Genomic DNA, 25385 nt, shown 5'->3' on the forward strand with positions numbered 1-25385 from the left:
CACTCTTAACCAGCTCTCCCTAGCAGATCACTGCCATCAGCTCGCCCTGGTCAGTCACCTTTAACCAGCTCTCCCTAGCAGATCACTGCCATCAGCTCTCTCTGGTCAGTCAATCTTAACCAGCTCTCCCTAGCAGGTCACTGCCATCAGCTCTCCCTATCAGATCACTGCCATCAGCTCGACCTGGTCAGTCACTCTTAACCAGCTCTCCCTAGCAGATCACTGCCATCAGTTCGCCCTGGTCAGTCACTCTTAACCAGCTCTCCCTAGCAGATCACTGCCATCAGTTCGTCCTGGTCAGTCACTCTTAACCAGCTCTCCCTAGCAGATCACTGCCATCAGCTCGCCCTGGTCAGTCACTCTTAACCAGCTCTCCCTAGCAGATCACTGCCATCAGCTCGCCCTGGTCAGTCACTCTTAACCAGCTCTCCTTAGCAGATCACTGCCATCAGTTCGTCCTGGTCAGTCACTCTTAACCAGCTCTCCCTAGCAGATCACTGCCATCAGCTCGCCCTGGTCGGTATACAACCTTTACAACGAAACTTTTACATTAAAACTTTTACAACAAACTACCATTACAACGCAACTTTTACAATGCAAACCATTACAACGCATAGCGCTGGGGGGCGCTCTAGGATAGGGAATAGGTTTAATTTACTATCCAACACCTTCCCTACTATCCACGGGGACTGGAGTTGGAATAGTAAATTAAACTATTCACTATCCAGTGCCCAAAAGCATTATGCGTTGTAATGGTATGCGTTATAAAACTTGCGATGTAAAGGTAGGCGTTGTAAAAGTATGCGTTGTAACGTCATACATCCGCCCTGGTCAGCCACTCTTAACCAGCTCTCCCTAGCAGATCACTGCCATCAGCTCGCCCTGGTCAGTCACTCTTAACCAGCTCTCCCTAGCAGATCACTGCCATCAGCTCGCCCTGGTCAGTCACTCTTAACCAGCTCTCCCTAGCAGATCACTACCATCAGCTCCCCCTGGTCATTCACTTTAAACCAGCTCTCCCTAGCAGATCACCGCCATCAGCTCTCCCTGGTCAGTCACTCTCAACCAGCTCTCCCTAGCAGATCACTACCATCCCGCATAGTCTCAAATTGATCTAAATTGGTGAAGCAACATAAATAATTATATTAAATACGTTAGTGACCGATAGAAGACCGCTGAAAGTCAAATCTATAACTAAAGTGGGGAAAGGTGGGGGTTGAATACACTAATCAAAAGGGAAAAGGAACATCTTGACATTTTTAACACTTCAAAAATAGAGGCCTACTTAGAAGCCGAAAACAGAGAATGAGCACTCGACACTTTTGCCTTTAATTGGGTAAATGCCGCATCGCCTCTGGTGCTGACAAAGTAAGGTATCAAACTGGGTAGAGTAACACTTTATGTCTGATTTATGCATTTTCAAATTGAAATCTTCCCGATGTTTGTTCTCGGGGTGACTGGGGCCAGGCAGGCAGAACATACAAACGCAGCTGGCTTGATGCCCAGTTTGGCTCCACCAGCGATTGCTTTGCGGCCATCTTTTTTCCACCTTTCTTGGCAGAGAAGGAGACGTCTTCCATAATTGCGTACTCACTTGTTTAACAAAGCACCGGGCCAAGCACGCTTCTGACAGTGTTTCATAGAAAATAATCTCATCTCACAAACCTTTGCTGGCTTTGTCTAGATGGGGCAGGTCATCAACAAAATGCAGGACGTCCGGGAACTTTTTCTCGCACACTTCAACCAGAAAATGAAGCAACGTTGTTTTCTGATCCACTGACTTGGTGTCCTTGAGCTAAAGAGACACAAACAAAAACAAACTCACTGTGAGAATGACTGTGCATTACGACCAGGAAGCAAAAAGCACACCTTGGATGCATTGAGATCCACGGCCAAAGCAATTTCCTACACTTTGCAATAGGTAATTTAAGTCTGTATGCAATTTTTTTAAATGCTGTATATACATGAACCAAAAAAATACCAGTAACATCTACTATTCGTGGGCAGATGCCTGTCTCTGGCATAGCTCGAATCCTTCTTGTACCCTTGAGCCCAAAATGAATTGTACATTCACCGGTCTTCTGCCTGTCACCAACGCTCTAACCGTATGCCAATAACTAAAGACAAAACCTTAACATTTGATGTAAAACAAGGGAAACAAAGGGCACGACTTAAAAATATAAAAACTAAAATCCTGAGCTTCACACAGAGCCACCTAACAAGTATTTGGGTGCCTCTGTGCGTTTTTTGCAATTGAATGCTGCAATGTCACACAATAACCAAACCATATACATAAAAAGAGCTTGACCTATTGGCTTTGCCAGTGTTTGTTCGATGTAACCAATAAATAACAGTTTTGTTGTAAATAATTATAATCAAAAGTGTTTCGATTCTGAAAATATGAGAATGAAATACACCTTACTAAGGCCAATGGACGGTGCGGCCTTCTGAAGTTGTCAGACACTCCTGTTCCATCTCTCTCACACCACTTTGTTCTTTAGTCTTTTGCCGTGTTAGACACATGCACCCTTCATCTCAGTCCTCATCTGCATAGCTCAGACTGTACCACAACTGGCACTTGTGAGTGCAGCGCTCTGAGAGCTTTGCAAAGAAGCCAAGGATTGGATGTGCATGTAGTCTGCACACATTCTATGGCCTACTGACAGGCACTATTATTATCATTTTATGTTAATTATCAGTAATGGATTTTAGAATGAAGATGCTGTTTGTATTCTTTTATGGTGATTTTATGAACTGAATAAAGATGTATGATGATAGTGGTGGCAGGCAGAACATCAGAGCTCTCAATGTTCTGCAGTCAAACATCCATCCAACTACCTAATCTCACTCAGACACCTGAAGGTGACCGAACTTCAGCAGGGCCAGCCAAAATAAGTTCTGTTGCTACCATTGCAAACTATGAGAAACTTGCAAGGTTTTGGGGGAACAAAAACTACACAAACTTTACAGCGGATAACTTTGCAACTTCATACACCCCAATAAAAGTTTGACTGATTGGAAAAGTGGGAGATCCTGTGCCTATAAACAAGTATATCTGGCCCCATATCAGCATTATAAATTCTTATTAAAGCAGACTGAACCTTGACCTCAAAAACAAGACTGCACAGATTGGCGAAAGGTCTCTCTCTCTCTGAGCTCTACATAGGTGTCATATGGCAATATGTTATTTGTAGATCCACAAACATTATCATGCTTTAACAGGAAAAACCTTTTTCGTTGTTATCTAGCACTGCTATATGTAAATCCGGATCTAATCGCAAACTGTACACTGGGTTTACTGCTTCTCCTCGACCTCTAGTCCAGAGAGTGACTAGACTGGGAACGAATCCTAAATGCTGCCCTCCATTGCCTAGAGGGGTAATGCATGTTACGACGGAGCAACGTGGAAGATTCAGATTCCATCCACGTGGTCTGGACATGCGTGTGTCAAAATACTTGGAAAACAGTAACAGGCTTGTTAAGAAATGACTGACAGACTGCCCACCGGAAAGTGGTTTACTAGGCCTATTCCCACACCCACAAAAAAGAATTAACTAACATTTTTGTGGACTTCGCTAAGGTACTCGCTAAGTGGCAACTCACAATATGAAAGCGGGAGAGTGTCCCAGTTCAAGTAAGTGGATACTGACAGAAAGCACAAGACTACAATAACACATGGAACCCAGGAGGGGGGAAGGAAGTCCAATTTTGTCAACTGAGGAATGCACTAGTGACAGCCTTGAATATTTTGCACACCATGCCACCTCAATTTTAAGCCAGTCATATGCAAATCAGTCTTGATCCTGCTACAATGGGAAGAGCCCAGCATAAGCTACCACGGCAAGTCCTTCCTGAACCAGAACACAAGCAACCAAGGACCACTTTCGCTCTTATTAGAGCTCATCCGCCAGATATAGCTTGATTTCAGTGGCACGGTGTGCACACGACCCACATCTGGGCATACCCTTCCCACCTAAGGCAATACACTCAATTATTCTAAAAGTGATGGATGGAAAGCTTGAAAGACATTGGGGCAGATAGCCATGTGCGCTCGTGAGGTGCAGGCCAGCTCTGAAGACCCAAGTTTTGGTTTCAACGTTTAATTCATAGATGAAAGGCAGAAACAATCTACTTGATCGAGATCATGCCAGTATGTGAAAAGTGTGACACCTTTTTCATATGTGTGTAGTGTGTTAGATGCACCTATCAAATTTGTATATTAATATATGAAAGAATAAAATAAGTTAAATAAAAACATTTAACAAGCGTCTCCCTGTCATAGGGCATGTGTCCAACAATACACTTTCAAAGTGGAAGGACAGAGTCTATTAAACATGTATAACAGCAGCAACATTTCTGCTGTCCGGATTTTGCATCTATTGTATTATCCGAGTGTACAAAAGGCTATCATGTCTTGAACCAGGAGCTTAACGGCTTCTGTTGGCCATATCAGAAATGAAGTCATATTCACAATTTAGTAGTATTGATACATTGGTAATGAGCACAGTTCCATGAGCACATGGTCTATAAAATGATAAAATATTCTTCAGATAAAGCCTAGGTACGTGACCATGCTACAATTGTAGAGCCAAAACAAAATATTTTCTTATTATTTGTTTTATTTGGCTTAAAATTGCAGAAATAACTACTGAACGAAATTTCAGCTTTCATCAAACCTCTTTGGCAAAGACTAAATCCAATAAGGTAAGGCCTCTCAAATATGCTTTTCTTCCGATCTAAGAGTTTAAAAAAAAATCTAAATGTAAACAATAAATGCATACATTAAATGACTGGCTAGTTGATTCACAAAAAGTAGTGGCTTCAGTATCCACTTCGAATGTATCAGAAAGCATATGATAAAAGCAGCAGTGTTCAAACCCAAACGTTAGTTGAAGGTTTAGGGTGGGACAAACGAGGATTACCTATCTTCTGCACTTTGGCAGACTTTAAAACCTGAAGACTCTGGTGGGGACATGTTCAAGTGCTGTAGACAACATTTATTTTGGCAAAACTCCTAGAACATAACTATGGAATATACCCTAAAACATTTTTTTTTAAAAACCCGCTCATTACTTCGGTGTTTTGTGGAAAAAAGATACTGACTTCACTGGCAGCAGCGGCGGCGGCGTGTTTATGGAACCGCAGCGCTGTCGTGTACCTCCTAATCTAGGGGTGCACACACTGCCAGATCTCCTCTGCCCCAAGGGGATAATGCATGCCCCACCCCTTCAGCGGACAGCAGAACAGACCGGCCTGCCGGGTTCCTCTCTGTGACATGTAAGCTCATCCAGACTCAGACTGTTAGGAGTCCGGCAACTCTGCCAGAGAAACCTTTGTCTACAGGAGGATATTTACATACATGACCCTGACCCCAGGACCCGATGACAGTAGACACACGCAGCTGTTGGTATTTTCTTAAGAGAAGATTTTTTATAGTGTACTATTAGCATATAAATCTTATGTCTAAGAATGATGGTAATTTTTATAACCTCAGCAGTCATAATATAAAACAAAATGAATATTCCAAAAACCCACAGCATTATACATCACACACCCCTACCACTCCTAGTAGTCTAATCCCTACCAAAGACCTCTATATATGTTATCAGCCTCAAGGTTAGGACTGAGCTTTTATTAATCTTATCGATTTTCTGCCTAACTCCCCAATTCTTCCCTAAAGGGAGAAGCTAGGGGAGCTACAAAGCTTCTGTGTAGCTCCCTGTATCTGAAGGAACAACGCTGTTAGAGAAATGTTTGAAGAAGAACAAGCTACTTACCTTTGCAAATACCTTATCTGGTGGAGAATATCTAGCCGCATATTCCTTACCTTAAAATACTCACCAAATGTCAGACTGGATCGGGAACATTTTGAGCAGTACCTCAGCACACCTGCAGGTGGCGTTGTTCGGTTCTATGTCGCTGACGTCTGCGCTGGATATGACGTGTGCTGTGTCTATAAAGGCGCCACGCTGGCATGCTGATATGTTATTCCCCGACTATTTCCGCACAAGTAGCGCAGAACCAGATCTAAAGGCTGTGAGAACCGTATGCAGAATCTAAGGGCCTTAAAGGCCCGTTTTAAGAGGCAAAGTCCAGTTCGCAGAATGAGGAGGATGGGAGAGTCAGTAAGGGTTCCACAGCTAGATAAACTCTCTACCAGATAAGGTGTTACTGAAGATAATTAACTGGTTCATCTGATACAGACATCTAGCTGCAGATTCCTTACCTTAGAGTAGATACCAAAGCAATGCCTTCCCAGAGATGGGACTGCAAACTGGCTCAAACTAAAAAGTCCTGAAGGACCAGACTAGCATAGTGCCCATCACGAGGCACCCAGCTGTCAAGGCAGTAGTGGTTAGAAAATGTGTGAAAGGATGCACACCTAACAACCTGACAGATGACCAAGATGGGAACTCCACAAACGTATGTAGTAGAAGCAGCTTTGGCTCTGGTGGAATGAGTGTGCAAGTCCTTAGGGGGTTGCTACTTGGCTAATGAACAGCAGATCTTGATGCAAAGTATAATTAATCTGAAGGTGGTCTGCTTCTCCAGTGCTTTCCCTTTCTTTGCCCCAGTGAACTCTATAGATAGCTGATCTTCCATTAGGGTCCAGGCACTGTAGCCTCTCTTCTTCCTTGGAGGGGTGAGGGGATACAAAGAAAGTGTTCAGCATGATGTTTTGGCCGACATGAAAGGGTGCCATCACATTCAGCAAAAAAGAGGCACAGGGTCGGTGCATCAAAGCTGGTGCATAGAGGGTGAACAGAAAGAGTCTGTAGCTCGATGAACCATCTGGCTGATGTGATGGCCACAAAGAAACTGTCTCTATTGTTAGAAGTCTGAGGGAGCAGCTGTGAATAAGTTCAAAGGGGGAACACAATCAGAAAAGTTCCAACTACCTTAAGGCCCCCTTGAGGAAAAATAACAAGTTACATACCTTTGGTAAGGCGTATTCTGGTGGATATAGTATCTACTTGCAGATTCCTCACCTTTTGAATATCCCATGCACCAGCATTCTGCAGAAACCTTCTTGAAAGCTCTCCCATGTCAATAGGGGCAGCAAAATGCACATGGCTCTGCACGTTGCACCGCATGGTGTCACTGGAGCCATAAGAAGCCTCAGTCGGCATCCTGACATCAATTTCCGCCCATTTTTTACATGCCTTTTAGGTAAATGGTTATACATAACACCACAGTGGAATAATTTAAACTCTAAATCAAAAATGTACATATGAAAACTCATATACATATAGAATATACAAACTGACTTCTTTTTGCAGACAAGAAGCAGGGAGGCAGGAGGGTCAGTGAGGAATCCACAGGTATATACTGTATCAAACAGAAAAAAGGGTTACTGAAGGTAACTAACTTGTTCCTCTGATGGATATATCTACCTGCAGATTCCTCACCTTTTAAATAGAGTACCCAAGCAGTCTTGACCCCGAAGGTGGGTGCCCATCTACCTATACCGAAAAATCATGGGAAATGGAAGGTGGTAAGTGACCATCCTGTCTCACTTCAGAGTCTAAACAATAGTGTTTCACGAAAGTGTGGTGGTAGGCCAAAGTTGCAGCCATGCAAATATCTACCACAAGGACACCTCTAGCTAAAGCAGAGAACGATTTAGCTCTAGTAGAGTGAGCATTAATACCTTCTGGAGGTTATTTGTGTGCCATGGCATAGCAGATCTTAATACAAAGGATGATCCAGCTTGAGCAGCTCCTTTTGTGAACTGCCTTTCCTTTCATTTAGCTAAAGTATCCATCAAACAGCTGGTCACCCAGCCTGAAATCACGGGTCCTGTCCACGTAAAAACTGACAGCCCTTTTGGGGTCCAATCAATGAAGCCTTTCCTCCTCTTTAGATGGATGTGGAGGAGGATAGAAAGTAGGAAGGGTGATGGACTGTCCCAAATGGAAGGGAGTAGCCACTTTTGGCAGGAAAGCAACCCTGGTTCTCAGAACCAACTTATCATGGAAGAAAGTCGTTATGGGATACTTAAAACTTAAGGCCTTCAAACACTAATCCATCTAGCAGACATTATGGAAACAAGAAAAATTGTCCTCAAGGGAAGAAATCTCAAAGGACAACTATGCAAAGGCTCAAATGGAGAACATATTAGAGAAGTAAGATCTAAATTAAGATCTAACTAAGGCATAACAAAAGGAGTGGGAGGATATTTGTAAGCCTCTTAATAAACCTTATAACAATAGCAGACTTAAATTGAGAAAATGGATCTGGTAAACAAAGAAACGCTGAAAGGGCAGAAAAATAGCCCTTAAAAGTTGCAACCATACCATACCATGACACACACATGCTCGGCGCAGCTAAACAGACAATAGTGGTGTGTTGGAAGAAGACTGAGACGCCCCCAGTGAATGTGTGATTCACTCGCCTGTAACATACCATGGCGATGAAACTTCTCACTGCATGGCTTCAGTCACATAAGACTAAATTTACAAACACTTGGCAACCATTGATAGATTACTTTTGCTTGATTGAGCACGCCAACCTTCAGCCTTCGAAACTCCGGGTTCTGCCCCTGTTTGAGGACAATATACTCCCAGCTTGTGCGGACAGACTTTGGGGGCTGAATAGAGTTAGCCCTTAAAGCATTTCACATATGACATTGGACATCTGTGCAGCCTTGAATTCCTATGGGTCCCCCTTCAATCCGTTGGCTCTCCCTGTCACAAGGGCTTACCTTTATCTTATTGGATTTTTAACCTTTTCTGCCTTCCTCCCATGTCAATATTTTTGCCTTATTTTCTTTGCAGCATTCAACTTCTTGTATGTTTATTGCCTTTGATTTGGAATGCTTTGCCTTCATCAGTTGAAGATCTGTGATATGCAATCAATTGTGTGTCTTTGTTCTAGCATGTTAATAATCCTACGTTCTAATGACTACATTCCCTAACATGGTTGTTAGAGCTGGCATTTCTTGGCGTGATTACCCCAGTCTATTTGCCTCTACCTCCTCCATTTTTGGTGCAGAGATCGATTTTGTTTTGCCAGCTTAGAGGCTTTGGGCACTTTGCCACTGCTAAACAGTGTGAAAGTGCAAGTGCTCCCTGTATAAAGTATAATGGTAATTGGCTGTCCATGATTGGTATGTTTGCCTTACTAGTAAAGTACACTATGTGTGCCAGGGCTGATAATAAAAATGCTACTAGTGGCCCTGCTTTTAATTAAAGACAAGGGGACCCTATAAGGTAACCAAGGACCCAGGGTATCAGTTTTGAAGAAAACAATGGTCATTGCTAGAGGGAAAAATCAAAACAAGCAATAAATATAGAACGGAATTGATTCTATATGTTCTAGCCAGCGGGATAGTGCAATTTAATTAGGATAAATAGATACTGTCATGGGACAAATGCGATATCCAGTGGGATACAGTCCGGTATCCGAAGAAAACAGTATACAACGAGTGACAAGGTGCCAATTCACATAAAAAACAAACCACATACAAAAACAGTCAGGCGAAACAGAGAGGCTTGCTTTTTCGTAATTGTACATGATAGGACAAGCATGATAAATAGCAACAGCCGTAACACACATAAATAGAATTGTTAGTGTGCACAGTGTTTTTGAGGTCGACGACGTTTCAATCCTATTCATAGAATAACTGGGATCATCATCAGGACAGTGATACTCTCAGCCTGAATAATCAATTATACGATAACTAATAAAAAACAAACCACATACATAATTATAGTTATGTAAATTGTCACCTTGTCACTCTTTGTATATTGTTTTCTTTGGATACAGTATTGACAATATCTATTTATGCTGATTAAATTGCACTATCCGGCCTGATAGAACATATAGAATCGATTCTGTTCTATATTTATTGCTTGTTTTGATTTTTCCCTCTAGCAAGGACCATTGTTTTCTTCAAAACTACTGGGCCTGCAGCACTAATTGTGCCACCCATCCAAGTAACCTTAAAAGGGAACTCAGGCCTGACATTGCAGTGCCTGTGCACAGTTTGTTTAGCTGCCATGTTGTTCTGGCAAGTGCACCCACTTGCCAGACCTTATCCTTACCTTTCTATGCACATCAGACACCCTTATGGTAGGTCCAGGGTACCCCCCTGCGCAGGGTGCAGTGCATGTGAAAGGTAGGACATGTACCAAGGTGTGTACCATGTCCTGACAGTGAAATCATCTCCCTTTCGTTTTTCACAGTTTAAAGGCCATCTTGCCCATAGGATAGAATGGGAAGGCTGTGTAATATGTTTTCCAGCCTATCTTTCCAAAGGCTTAAGATGGAAAGGTATTTCCTGTCCCTCCAAAATACTTCAGGTCAGCGCGCATCTCCCGACTTAAATTAGTTAGGAGCTGGTATGATGGTGGAATTGCTCTCCCAGATATTCAGCTATACTACTAGGCGCCTCAGTTGATCATAAACCAGTGGCTGCATGCCCCCCAGACAGAGCCAGCGTTTAAAGCAGATCGGTATGACCTAGGTGACGGTGGTGTGTTAACTGCACTCTACGATAAAAGAGGCGCCTCGGCCTTGCTTGGCCCAACGGCACACACAGTTAATTTATGGTATGTGGCTCAGGCCCGCCTTAAATGTAAAGACACAATTACACAAATGATGCCACTTTGGTCGTCGCGTCGATTGGGCCACCTATGCAACAGTAAAGACTTTGGGGCATGGGATCTGATCGGTATTTCACGGTGGGAGACCTCTGGAAACGAGGTGCCATCTTAACATTTAAGCAACTCATGGTGCAATATGACCTGGCGCCCACAGAGCGGTTTAGGTATCTGCAAATTCATCACGCCATGAGGTCATTTATCCAGCCTGGTGACGACATACCTGAATCTACCCCATTAGAAGATAGCAACCGTCCAGACTTAGACTTGTACAATTAAAAATACTACACGTGTATATTACACTAGGGTTACCCTGCACGCGATTGGGAGAGCCGCACACAAATACTGTCTACGAGGGTGCGGGGAGGAAGGGACGTTCTTCCACACCATCTGGGAATGCCGTCAAGTTGCTGAATACTGGGCCATGGTTATGAGGACTATGTCACAAGTGGTAAAGGACTCGGTAGTTCCGGAACCACAGTGTTGCCTATTAAACATCTGGGAACCCAATGATCTAAATCACTCTACACAGGATTGGATGACATTAGGCATAATGTATGCTAAAAGAAACATAGCCAAATTTTGGGGATCTCCAGTGGTACCAGCATTCAAGGATTGGTGTTGTGATCTCGACTTTGCAATGCTGGCAGAGAGAACAGTATACTTGAACCGAAAATGTCCACGAAAATGGGTCAGACTTTGGGGTGCGTGGAATGAGTACAGGGGATATTTGTGCGAACCGCCGATGCTGCCAGTGAAAGTGACTGAGTAAGATGAATTGGGGGTGGGGGATTGTTGCGGAGTGCGGGATGTACCTAACGGAAATAAGTGTAACGCTTCCTATCATGTGTATTTGTACCTGAATCTTTTGTTGGCCAGTCTCTACGTATGCACAATATGATTAATGTATGCCCTGTATTTGTTTTGTACAATAATAAAAATTGTTTCCAAAAAAAAAAGATGGAAAGGTGAAGTTTAGTATGCCTGAACTCACAATGTAATAGCACATCTTTCAATGAGGGTGGTTTTTGCATTGTGTGTTTATAAGCCACTCTTTCAGAAGTGGCTGTGTTTTTGTGCTCTAAACATTTCTGTGTGTCTCTGCTTGTTTGTGGATTGACTGTCTGGATTTGAAAGCAATAGGATCTGGGGAATGTCTTGACACTGGGAAGAAGGTGAGACAGCAACAGGCTGACCTGCATCTTGAGTGTAGGGGGAGGAGTGGCTCCTAGAGGTGAAGTGGCCTGGGTTGCTGCAATAAAACAATTGTCCCATCTCCTGCTGAGTGATTGAGAATCCAGACCCCCACTAATCAAAGGAAGAAGGTGTCACTGGCAGGAAGGCACCCGGAACTGGTTTAAACAGGGGTCAGGGCCCCCTGAAAAACAAATACTTCAAAGCCATTGAGAGCTATAACTATGAGAGCTGAAGCCCCTGAACTTTGGAGAATGGCTTGATCAAGACTGGAGCTACTTCGTGGACAAGAGGAAACTTTGCCAAGGAAGAAACAACTGAAGAGACTGAAGGAAATAACTGACCCTTGCTGTGTGTTCTGGGGCTGACCTTGCTGTTTTAACCAAGGAAAGGCTAAAGGGACTTTGCTGTGTGCTATGTCACCCTGCTTGAAAGGACTTTGCTGTGCTGTGTCCTGAAGTAACTTATCCCCAAGGGCTCTAGGTGAGCTGGCTCCCTGTTGCGGAAACACAGGAACACATAAGTTTCCAGGAGAGTCTCAGCAGCGCTGAGTGTGCGTGCTTGTTACAGCCTGAGACCCTCCTAAGGTGTGCCCTGTGATCGTGGGCACCTGGAGTCCAAGCAAGGATCAGCAAAGCGGTGTGCGTGTGATTTTTGCAGCCTGAACCCCTTTGTGAGGATTGTCCAGTAATCGTGTGCTCAGGAATCCAAGTGAGTCTCATGGAAGCTGTGTGCGTGTGCTTGGTGCACCTTGAGACCTTCGTGTGGATTTGCCTTGTTAACGTGCACCCGGAGTTTAAGTGAGTTTCAGCGACGCTGTGCGTGTGATCTTCGTGCAGCCTGAGACAGTCATGTGGAGTGCCCGGTGATTTTGCACCCGAAGCTCAAGGAAGTCTCAGCGACGCTGTGTGCATGTGCCCTGTGGCAACCTGAGATCTTCGTAACCGCCGTGGCCCGGACCTGCAGCCCCGGAGGAGCTGAGCCACCAGCCCGAGCCCGCAGCTGCCAATTCACAAGGATTGTATTGGAGGCCCAACCGCTAGGAGAGGAGAGGAGAGTGAGTTTGCGCCCTCCAGGTAACTGGGGGGGGGGGGGGGGTGCAGGCTCGGAGAGAGACGCTCTCGGTCTCTCTCTTATTCCTGCAGCGCAAGCATCTGCTTCGGCTCGTATCTGCTTCAGCTCGTATCGTGGCCCGTATTGCCAAGGGAGTGGCAGTACAGGGGCCAGAGTGCGGAGGTGCACTTTCTGATTACACTGTACCCGTTTTGGGGGCAACTGTTGAGAGTCTGACTTCAAGTCAGAAGGAGTGGCGGAGAGACCGCCTAAGGCACAGTGATCTGTCCCTGAGTGTATTAAGCATTATTCCATTTCTGCATAACAGAGTACCTGACTGTCGTATTACACATTGCATTATTCCTGCATAACAAACTACTTGATTAGTGTATGACGCATTGCATTATTTCTGCATAACGAACGACCTGATTGTTGTATGACGCATTGCATTGTTTCTGAATAACAAACTACCTGATTGTTGTATGACGCATTGCATTGTTTCTGATTAAGGAACTTCCTAATTAGCGTATTATGCATTGCATTATTCCTCCATAACAAATTACCTGATTAGTGTATTAAGCATTGCCTTATTTCTGCATAACGACGTACCTGGTGGTTCTTTTACGCATTGCATTATTTTTACCTTGCAAAGTGCCTGATTGTTGTGTTTCGCATTGCATTCCTTTTACATTGCAAAAGTGCCTGTTTCTAGTATTACGAACTGTATAATATGATATTAGGATTACAGGAGAATGTTTAGAAGTGCTCATTAATACCCAAGAGCTTACAAGGGCTGGCTGGCCTAACAACCGGCCAGAAGAAATAGTACACAAACTCATATATTGGATTTATATTGTGTGGTCTTATTGGACATCTTTTTATATAAAGTTTATACTTCTTTTTTTATAAACCTTGTGTGGAGTTCATTTGTGGTGTCATCATTGGGTTGCTGTGAGCGTGGTTGCAAATACTTTACACATTTGCCTTAAAGATAAGCCTGGCTGCTCGTGCCAAGCTACTAAGAGGGTGAGCTGGGCTATCTCAGAAGGTGACCTTCCTTTCCCTGACGTGGAACCGTGGGTCCCTACTTGGCCTAAGGTACCTACCTCAGCCAACCAGGGATCCCGGGTCTAACAATGGTCGATTTATTTTTTGGTTTGCCTCTCTCATCTCTTCTTCTTCCTTCCTTCTTTTCTAGTCCTTTTCCTCCCTCTTCTTTTATATATGCGGATTGTTATATTAATTCAATTTGAACTTTCAATAAAAGATTTGAATAAAAAAAAAGTTTCAACCATACAGCCTTGCTGCGCAAAAGAAAGAGCAAAACATAAAATATCAAACAAATGGACTTTCAAATGATCCAAATAATTGTAACTAATCACTTAACAAATTTTTACCATCTGCCAGCATAAACAGATTTGGTGAAGTATCTTCTGGACGATAAAATAACATCCACCAAAACCAGGGGGGAGTGAATAGGAACTCAGGTTGCCGATTCAATCTCCAGGCATGAAGGTACAGGCTCTGGAGGTGAGGATGTATGTTGAACCTGCTCCTAAGACTGTGAGATGAGGTCCGCCCTGTGAAGGAGACGGAGGGTACAGGGAGAGGTGATGATGGTCTTTGAACCACACCCTTTGCAGCTAATCCAAGGTTATTAATTTGATTTGGGCCTGGTGAGACCAACCTTTCTCAACACCCAAGGAATCAAGGGTATGAGGGGAAAGGTGCACAACAGTTGGGAGCCCGAATCCAAATGAAATGAATTCCCCAAAGCCCTGTGCACGGAATACTAGAGGGTGCAGAATGACGGGCAATGCGCGTTTTCTCAAATGGCAAAAAGGTCTATCCTAGGAGTCCATCAAAACAGGAAAATGTGAAGAACCACTTCCGGAAGGAGACGCCACTCGTGATAGGCTGAAACATCCTGGCTGAGACGGTCCGCACACATGTTGACAACTACGGAAAAGTGATTTGCTATGACACAAATCTGATGATCCTGAGCCCAGAAGCAGAGTTGTGGAGATTCCGTGCAGAGAGGATACAACATTACTCCCCCTTGCTTGTTGAAGTACTATCTCACTGTAACCCCACCTGTAGCAGGAAAGGTAGGATACACCTGCTCCGGCAGAGGCACTGGATCCAAGACTGGTGTCCCATCTTGTAACTCAAGTGAAGTCTGTGTAGAGTCAAAGGTTACGCCGGAAAAGGCCCCAGAGTGACTTCTTGACAACCATCATCCAAAGCCCGGCGCAGAGACGCCAACCTCATCTTTGGAAGAACTACGTTATTCTGGTAGCAACTGAAGTTCCCATCACCCTAGTCATTGAATCAGCAGTTTCTGACCCCGATTTTATCACCTGAAGGGCTGCAACTTGGCCATCACTAAAAAGTTCAGAAAAGTGCCCCTGAACGTCATAAGGTAGGTTTGAAATAACTGTCTTAACGGAATCCAACAATGCATGTATGTAACGCCCCAACAGGCAGGTTAAGTTTGTGGATTTCAGTGCAATACTGCCTGAAGAAAACACGTTCCTAAACAACTGCTTTATCTTTTTGGATTCTCTATCCACTGGCTAAGAAGGAAAATATCTAGGAGTCTTCATCGATTAACACAAAGCCTGAACAATGAAACTCTCAAGTGATGGGTGAAAAAGCATGGAATAAAGGGAACGGACGTCTGCACACCGACGAAGGCTTCTTATGGCTCAAGAGTCATGTGCTTTCGCACACCCCTGTCGGCGTAGGAAAGCTTTAATGAAAGTTACAGCAGAATGCTGGCACAAGGGTATTCAAAAGGGTGGAATTTGCAGGTAGATATATCCATCAAAACAAAAGGCTTGGGAGGGTACACGTGCTGAACCCTTTTAAACAAACACATCGCAACAGGTGACTCCAAAAGGGAAGGGTAGATAAAGCACCCGCAAAAAAGCTGAGATGGTTGAAAAATGCCCCTACACTGTGCACAGGGCAAGGCCTAGCCAGGCTAAAGACATTCCAATCAACAACACTTCGGACAAGCGTGCAGAAAGTGGGATAACATGTTTTTCAGCACACCAAGCCACAAACTTGGGCGTATACAATTTTCGTTGATGAATGCCCAGCTGCTAAAATGACTTCACTGATTTTGAAAAGAAGAAGGTCTATGACACTCAACTATCACCGCTCAATCTCCATGCATGAAGTTGGAGTGTGCGCAGGAAGGGATGGAGGAACCTGCCCTGTTGCTGTGAGAGGAGATCCTCCTGAAAGGAAAACTTGACAGGAGTGCTGACGCTCATGCCCAGGAGATCTGAATACAATACTCTCCATGGCCAATCTGCAGCCGCTATGATGGCTTGGGCTTGGTCAGTCCTAATCTTCTTGAGAACTTGTGGGGAGGAGTGATGTTGGCAGAAAGGAGTACAGGAGTCCAGAGATCAGGTGTAATTGGAAAAAGTCTGAGCGAGAACTGCTTTGGAAACGGAAATGCGCACAAGTGCTGAAATTGTGTGTTCTCCGCAGTGGTAAATTGAGCAAAGGTTCTCACCATTCTCGGAAGAGACCATGCATCACCTCCAGATGCAGATGCCATTCATGATCTTCGAGACATCGATGGCTGAGTTAATCAGCCCTTGCGTTCAAAGATCTTGCCAGATGTTGTATGACTAGGAATATGTCCTGACATTCTGGCCATGCCCAGAGGCGCAGTCTTCTCTACAGGCATAGGGTCCACGATCCCACTCCACCCTGTGGAGGAAGGTCGAAGGCTGTCAACTGGCACCACTCAATCTCCACACAAGAAATCTCCCCTGCTGCAGCGACAAAAGAATCGCCCAAAGGAGCAGCATGATTGGAAGACTGATGGCCATGCTCATCAGCCTGGGATACCAGACTTTTTGTGCCCAAACCAGAGCCACAAGGATTACCGGAGCCCAGTCATTCCTGCTCTTCTTGAGAACACTGGGCAGGAGTGACATGGGCGGAAAGGCAAACAGGAGGCCTGAGCTCCACTCGAGACAAAACGCTTCTCCCGCCGAAAGCCACATTGGAATCTACAGCGTGAAGAACTGCTGACACTGCATGTTCTCATTGGTGGCGAACTGAAAATGCTCTTGTACCACAGTGAGCCGCAGGTAATGCCTGTGGGCAGGCAGGACGGGAATATGGAAATATGCATTCTGCAAGTCCAACACTACCATCTTGTCTCCAGGGTTCAGGGCAGAAAGGAGGAGGGGGTGGGAGCACAGTGTCTCACACTCTAGCACTCGGTTTGCCCCGATGCATAATAATAAATGCAGTGCATGATATCCCTTTCTTCTGTGTCAGGCTTTAATTTTTCACCAATGTTGGTGCAGCCAGTGCTGTGTATCTCTAAACACATGTTTCAGGATAATTGTCCTTCAGTAGAGAGCAGCACTTTTTTGGGGTTGATGGAGATGCTGCCCACAGTCTTCTCAGGTCTCAGTACCACACTCGCTGGGCGCAGGTCCATCAACCAGAGCTCGTCAGCTCGTTAGCTCAAGGGAGCCTTTTCAAATACGAGGGGGGTGGGCGCACAGTGCCTCAAACCCCAGTACCCGGTTTGCCCCGAAGCATCATAATAAATGCAGTGCATGATAACACTTTCTTCGGTGTCAGGCTTTAGTTTTTCACCCATGTTGGTGAAGCCAGTGCTGTGTTTCTCTAAACACATCTTTCAGGATAATTGTCCTTCTTCAGTAGGGAGCAACACTTTTCTTGGGCGTGCTGGAGATGCTGCCCACAGTCTTCTCTAGTCGGCCGGCGGACATAGTGAAGTTGAAGCACGCTTCATCATCATCATCTTCTTGTGGGACCTAGGCTTACCCAAATTGCTCGACAACTTGCATTGAGAGACGACTTCTGACTCAGCGACTGTTTCCATTACTTTCCTCTCGACCGGGATCTTGAACGTGGCGGCATCGCACATCCGCCACCAGGGCTTCGGGTGCATGGCATGGCTGTCAGAACTGGCCTTCGGGTCAAGGTCCCATTCGAGGCACCAGAGGGGCCCAGGGTATGAGTATGTCAAGGTCATCTGTTGGTGACAGGTGACTCAGGTCTTGAAGTCGGCATTCTTGGAGAACATCCCTACCACACCAAGAGGGAAGACTTAAAAAAACAACAACCTTAAAATGTTGAAAAAAGCATAGTCAAAGAGAGACTAAGGGGTAGCTCTCCCCGGATCTGGGCTAACTGGTGCAAAAAGAACGATTGTTGGCGCACCTAGGTGGTGCCTTTATAGGAACCATGAACGTCCCTTCCGGTACAAATGACTCCAACGGAGCCGAACAACAAAACCTACCAGAGCGCAGGGGTACTGTCCAGAATTATTTTCCAGATCCAGTCTGACACTTGGGGATAATTCTAAGGTAAGACATCTGTGGCTAGAAGTCTATCAGATATTTCCTGTTGTCTGCCCCCGCTTCAGAAATCAAAGAACCTTATGTGTCACAACAGAAGTGCGCCTATTGAGTTGGAATGCTGCATCACCGTGCCAATAGCACATAGTGAGAGAGAAATAAATATATGTATATAGTCACTGAGAAAACCAAAGATTAAAGTACCGTTACAGTCAGGTGAATTTGTCAATGACAACATTAATGTTTTTAACCGCATGCGTGCGGCGGCTTTTTTCGCGCTGCGCGGCTTTTTTTAAAAAGCCACGTTACATGACGAGCTCAGCTCGTCATCAGCGCCCAAGTGGTTAACAAAAAAAAAAAGAAAAAAAACATAGAAATTCACCAGTTATAGTTAGCAGAGCTAACTATAATTTGTGCACCGCCATTCAATGCTTTTGACTTCACATATGACATTAGTCATGACATGTTCTTTGGCGTCATTGATGACATCATCCAATGAGTGTGCTAGTTTAATAGTGGAGGGTAACTACCATATCACTTTTCTACCAAATTTTGCCCACTTGTGTCAGCCTAAAGGTGTAAGTGTTTGAATACACATGTGCTCCTAATACATCATAGGTGTGTAGAGGTATTGAACAGGTTACTAATCTTTGAACTGACGAGTAACTCTGTGTGCAGATGACAGTTGATTTGTGTTCATTATGTTCCACAAAAGTTTTTTGGCACTGCAGAAAGTTTCCAGCATGGTAAAGATTCTACAATACATATTAAGTATTGTAAGCAGTCATGTGTTATTAGACAGAATCATCTCAGCATACCTATAATCGTCAATATCTACTTAACATAGAAGACTGTGCACCAGGTACTAACCAATGTACATGTGCTTGTTTTGCTTTGGAAGCTGGGGTATCTGTAAAGTTTTCCCCATGGTAGGAAGGCTACAGGTAATATATCATTAGCACATTCATACCTTGGTTATTTTAAGTGAATAGTCGCTCTTTGGGCAAGTTCTTCATAGTGTGCACTGTACTTAGTAGATACTTTTTAATACTCTGTGGCGTATTTCCCATGCGAGTATCACTGTCTCTCCAAAGAGTAAAAACTGTTAACAGTACCCACTATTCTGCAAGGCCTCCCTCCTCATTGAATCACATTATGACCCTGGGTGTGGGCTCCCTGGGACCTTTGGAGGCTAGGGGAGGAGCGCCGCGCCGACCGACTCCCCATTTAAGCAAAGTTTGGCCCCGTGGTGGGTTTCATGGGGCCACTGGAGGCTCGGGGAAGGGGCCACCCAGGCCCCTGTCCCTTCACAAATATAGACTCAGGGTGGCCTCCCCGGGGGTTATACTTATTTAATGCGGCCCAGCAGCTATTTCCCCCCCGATCTCACAAACGTATCACGGGATTGCGGCAATATATATACATTTTATTTTTTTAATTTGAAGACAGAGGATGAAGACACTAAGTCCTGTAATGACTGCACCAACATTTTTCTGATGTTGGTAGCAGCCAATCAGAGCACTTTCTCCCTTGTAATACTCGACGCGTTTCGGACTCGCAGAGAACTCGTGAACAGGGTCTCTGCGAGACCGAAACGCTTAGAGTATTACAAGGATTTGTTATTTGAAATCATGAAGAGATAATAAAGGACTAAATCACTCTGAGTGCGACCTGGTTCTTTTACTGTAAAGGTTGGAGAATTTATACAGAGAGGCTCTGCCATGTTATGGGGCGAAACCGCCTAAGAGCGCCGACACATCCAGCATAACCGAGCCAAATAGAAGGATATATTATTTGATAATAAATCGCCTGCCTGAATCCCCGCTGTGTCCCTCCGATTCTTTTCTTCGGTTGGAATCCTTGTTTGCGTATTCAGCGCGCCGGCCCGTGACGTGCTAGAGGGAACCGCCTTGTCAAGTGGACAGAGACAATCAGGGTACCCTGCAACTTTGCAATTCTGCGTATCCAGGCTACTGGAAGTTCTCTGTTCCACCACACCTGCATTGAGGACCAGCTCCGCTGCAGCAACCAATCCGTGTAATCACACGGAGAAACCGAGGGTCACGGTATCCGAAGTCACAGGACTGCCTCAGTGTGGATACCTGTGGTTAAGGCGTCTTGGGGACCCAGCTGGTGATTTTTATCTTCAAGCCGAGTGTGCCACTCACCCCGTGCCATGTCCAGTGGCAGCGAACTTTGTTTGGTAGCAGGCATCTGAGGAAGTCATTGAAGATGAAACGCGTCATGCCTAAAGCTCTTTTGATAATAAATCGCCTACCTGAATCTCCGCTGTGTCCCTCCGATTCTTTCCTTCGGTTGGAATCCTTGTTTGTGTGTGTGTGTATATATATATGATCAAGGTTACCTGTTAACCAAACGCGTCATGCCAGAGGAAGCCGTGAGAAGAGTTAATAAATCATCCTGAAATACTTATCTGCTGCTTGGTGGTCCGTCATTCTGTGGTCCGAGAATGCTGTTTTTCAGAATGTGCTAGGATATATATATATATATTTTTTTTTTAATATATTTTTGAGCAGTTACAGAAAAGGATCCAAAAAATGTGTATCCGTGTTATTACAAAGGCACATACTGCACGCCTCCAAGTAGCCTCCTCTTGACAGTCCATTTATTTAACTAAAGTAGAGAAAATTCGACAGCTTCAGCTAGAACTAATTTTATGCAACGATAATTAACAAGAATTAGTAATAATAAGTTATCTTTCGAGTTAAGACAAACCTGATTATACAAGTTATTTTATTGAGGCAAACAGAGATAAGCAATAATATTCCCTTTACATTTTAGAATTCTCTCCAGATCTCACTATTAAGCTATAAAGCTGTGAAGCATCTCTATGAAGAAAGCCCGAAAGCGAAAAAGGTATTGAACCAACAATATTGAAGGAAAATAAACTCACATCTATCAACCACAAATCCTCTAAATAAATCATGAAAGACTGTAATGAAGCTCTCCATTTCAGGAACTGTGCAACATTTTCAACAGTAAATTATGAACATGCTCACAGAAAAAAGGAAAAAGCAGAAAATGGGACCTGTGTGATTTAGTTTGCAAAAGCATTAATATTTTTAAAATGCATCCCTTATGAATGCCTTAAATTCTATGTGACGAGCCTTGCGCTGGAGACTTCATAATGTCGGCTTCTTTCATAGTTTAGGACAAGAGGTATGTTTTATGTTCCCCAGCGCTTACCCAAAACATGTTTATCTTTAAGCACAACTACAGCTTCGTAACCATCAATACCCGATGTGTACATCTTATCACAGATTTAAAATAAACAAGCTTGAAAGGGATTCTTCATTCATTGGCAAATTTGTGTGAGGTTTTATATGGATCCGTGAATGCGTAAATGTGCTCATGAATCAATGTTCGGATGGAAGAGTGCATCCAAGAATGGATGACCAAGTGAATAAATGCATGGGTAAGTAGGAGTTTGTAAGTGGATGAATGGTTGAATAAGTGTGTACACTGATTAGTGATAGATAAATTGCTGCAGGCATGGAAGGAATAGAAGCTAAGAGCAATGCTTATAATAATCTCAGCAACCGATGATCAGTGGTGGTCGCATTCCAGCTCATAGTTTCTTAGCTAATAAGTGCCCTCAAAAACAGGGAAATGTGTTGAAATGGGACTGGTGACAATAAGAGAAGAAAACACTGTGGATTAACAAATTAGTATGAGTTTAAGAGACCCAGAGCAGGGCTCATACAGAGGCTCACCTTAAAAGGCAACCCAGTTGAAATAACACCTGCTTAATTTTGATTCTTGGGAGAATACTATATCTAACTGCAGATTCCTCACCTTTAGAATATCCTTAGGTGGCAGATTTGATCCAGAGAATTTTACAGGAATGCTCCTGTGCGCTGGCAGATACCACCCCAAAAGAGACAGTGCCGCATATAAGCCCCACTTGTGTACACTGATCAGTTTCTTATTTTTTTTCCTTCCACACCCTCAGATGAGGGTAATTCGAAAAAGAAAAAAAAATGAGTGCGCGCCAAACTCAAACTTGGGACCTTATTATTGCCCACTATAGCGTACTGATTTGAGTTTCTTATTTACCTTTGTGTGAGGCCTTGGACATGAAGCCCAATAATATTCGGAGGTACCCGTGTATACATTCCCAAATTGGGACATGTTGAAATTGGAAAGGAGGCGTGGCTAGCAGCCAACGGAGATGGTGGCAGCCTAACGAAGCTCCCGAACCCACCGCCCGTAATCCGCCGAAATTATCCTGAATAAAGCTCGGGAACCCCGTGAAAAACTCGGGTGACCCCGGCGACATACTGCTGCCTGCTCCGGTGCTGCGGGAGAGCCGTTTCTTGCACCGAGTGAGACGTGCTGCTCCGAAAAAGCACTGCGGACCTGCGACGCAAGATGGCGGCGGCCCCATAACCGCCAGGACGCCGAGACCTGCAGCGCGACCCTGGAACCCGACTGGGTGTGCAGGAGTGAGGCCCGGGAGTGATCGGAGGCGACCGCCCGACGGCAGGATCCAGTGACCCTCTGCGATCGAGGGGGGGCCATTGTAGAGCCGGGCTCGGCGCCCCTCCGGCCCTGGGGCGACTCCTCCCTGCCCGGGAGGCTAAAATCGAGGCCCCGGCGCCGCCGAGGCCTGCTACCCCCGAAGTGAGCGGGCACGCCTGACCAGAGCAGAGGACCACGACTGCTGCTCCAGCGCGGCCGGCGCCCCCCTGGGTGAGTGCCTTCCCCGCACCGAGACCTCAAGGCCACTTTCCCAGCGCCCGCGGAGTGTGCCCGAGGGGTGGTTCCACGTTGCCCGGGAGGACGACGGCTCGGCCCCGTCCCGGGGGCCGGACTGAGGCGCCCTGCCCCACGCAGGGGAACGCAGAGGGTGTTTGGCGGCTGGAGGAGGCCTGGGGGGCCGTCGCCCGTGGGGGCGCCGCTGCGGTCTGGGCGGTGTGGCGAACCTGCCGCACCTTTGCTGGCCTGGAAAGCCGAAACGACCGGGGGTGCTCTTGCGGCCCCCCCCTCCCCCTCCTGTCCCTGAGAGTGCGCACGCCGACCTAACTGGCCCTCGGCCGAGGGCGGAGATCCTGCGGCGGAGACCCGGGCTGCCCTGACTTCGCTGGGGACCGCGCCTAGTGGAGATCTTGAGGGGCAGCGGCGCTTAATCATCGGCGGACCCGAGAGGCTGTGCTGGACCTTGCGCCCTCGACCTCCCTGGGGGGGGTCTGCTGTCCGCGGGCCCCGGCTTGGTGGGACGCTCGAGGAGACCCCCGGATCTGGCAGGGGGGCCCCCGACCGAGCCGGAGACGCCCCACTGGAGCGGGAGACCACGATACCCCTGAGGCCACATGAACGGACTAGAGGGCGTTGAGGGCGACCACGAGCACCAGGCGGCTAACGACCGGGAGGAGGGGGGACCCTGCGGAGCGCGGTGAGTCGCCCTCCCCGGCGTGCAGCAATACGGCTGTGAAGCACCCCGAGGCAAGCCCACTTGCCGCAGCGAACGCTCCATATCGGCGGCCCCTGAGGCGGCGGAGGGTACGACCTGCTCCCCCAGATACTCCCGCGGAGGGCCCTCACAGCCGCACCACATAAAGACCGCCGGGTTTCCCTTTCGCTCGCCCCTGCCCAGCTCTTCTACTGGCATGCCACAATGGGGAAAACGAAAGGACCGAGAGGAGATGCCAGCCCCACTACGGACCCTCCAGAAGAAACTCCTCCGTCAACTACAGACCTACAGCGCATGCAGGACACAATCCTCCAGGCGATCACAGACACGAAAGATGCCCTGCACCGCGATATTGCACAAGTGTCAACGGGCCTTGGTCTCCTTCGTGCAGACCATGCAAAACTAGCGGATAGGGTCAAGGAGACAGAGGACACCATTGCGACCTTGGCACCAGCGCAGAAATCAATGGAGGGACGACTCACAGAGGCGTTGGACCGCATCCAGGCCCTAGAGAGGCGGGCTGAGGATGCTGAAAACCGCAGCCGCAGAAACAACGTGCGCCTAGTGGGCCTTCCGGAGAAAAAAGAAGGTACAGACATGGTGGGCTACCTAGATGGCTGGCTACGAACTGTAGTGGCCCCTGAGGGTCTCTCCCCCTTCTTCACATTGGAAAGAGCGCACCGTGTCCCGTCCAGACCCCCAAAACCGGGCCTGCCTCCTCGCCCAGTGGTCATCAAGCTGTTGCACTACAAAGACAGAGACTGGCTATTGCAACGGGCCAGGGAAGCGGGACCCTTCCAGGTAGACAACAGCAAAGTGACCCTGTTTCCGGACTATACCTTTGAAACGCAAAAACTGCGCGCCTCTTTCCTCTCCATCAAAAAGGAACTACGCACGGAAGGCATCCAATACTCTCTACTGTTCCCAGCCAGGCTCAGAATAGAAGTAGATGGAAAAGCTCAGTTCTTTGCGACTGCAGAGGAGGCTTGGACCTGGTGGGACACCTACAAAACGGGCACCGATGGAGCGCTTTTTAGGGCTGAGGAGGAGCGCCGGAATCAACCGGTGAGGAAATCGAGGAGACTCCGAAGGCTGAGACGGCGCACCGGGAAACCGACACAATCCCAAATGGAAGGCGAACGACAAGCGGCGCTCCAGGCGGTGAAAGATGTCTCAGGATCGACTCTGCACCGATCGGAGAAAGAATCGGGCTCAGAAGAACGGGGCTCGGGATCAGAGACTGAATTGTCGGAAATGGGCAAAACTGGTGGTCCGAGGCTCACGCCACAAACTTCGGAAGTGATAATTGGCAGCTAACCTCCCGAACATGGCCACTGATCACCTGACGATGACATGCCTAATGGCCTCTACGCACACCTGAGCAGGACGCTGTTAGACTGAAGTATCGTAAGTTGCACTGTATATGGCGGGAGGGATCTGTGGAGACGACATTGGAAACTACCAGTAACTAGCTCACGCTCCCCAGGGCCCATAAGGCTTCCGTGATACTAATCACGGGCACATAGAAGTTCAGAGCACGATTGCTCACCTGTTTGGATGGGAGCTACTCTGTTGCAGTTAGGTCCTGTTCTGGGGGGGGGGGGAGCCTGGAGTAGTTGGGGGCACTCGGGGCACAGTTTAAGGGGGGGGACTGTGGGGATTGTTGGGAGGGAGGGGAAAGTTGTCGAACCTATTGTCTGGCTGCCAACCAAGCTTGAATTGACTCGTACCCAATGG

The 25385-nt window shown here is 46.3% G+C and overlaps 1 protein-coding gene across 1 annotated transcript in view; it reads right to left on the reverse strand.

The window, feature by feature from the left end:
• Positions 1-25385, reverse strand: part of DIAPH3 (diaphanous related formin 3) — a 2176287-nt gene that overhangs the window by 766028 nt on the left and 1384874 nt on the right. The window contains exon 22 of the mRNA XM_078657410.1: positions 1666-1795. Coding sequence (XP_078513536.1) covers positions 1666-1795 — 130 coding nt within the window. The remainder of the gene's footprint in view (positions 1-1665; positions 1796-25385) is intronic.

This window comes from Lissotriton helveticus, chromosome 8 (genome assembly GCF_964261635.1).
Source record: "Lissotriton helveticus chromosome 8, aLisHel1.1, whole genome shotgun sequence".
NCBI lineage: Eukaryota > Metazoa > Chordata > Amphibia > Caudata > Salamandridae > Lissotriton > Lissotriton helveticus.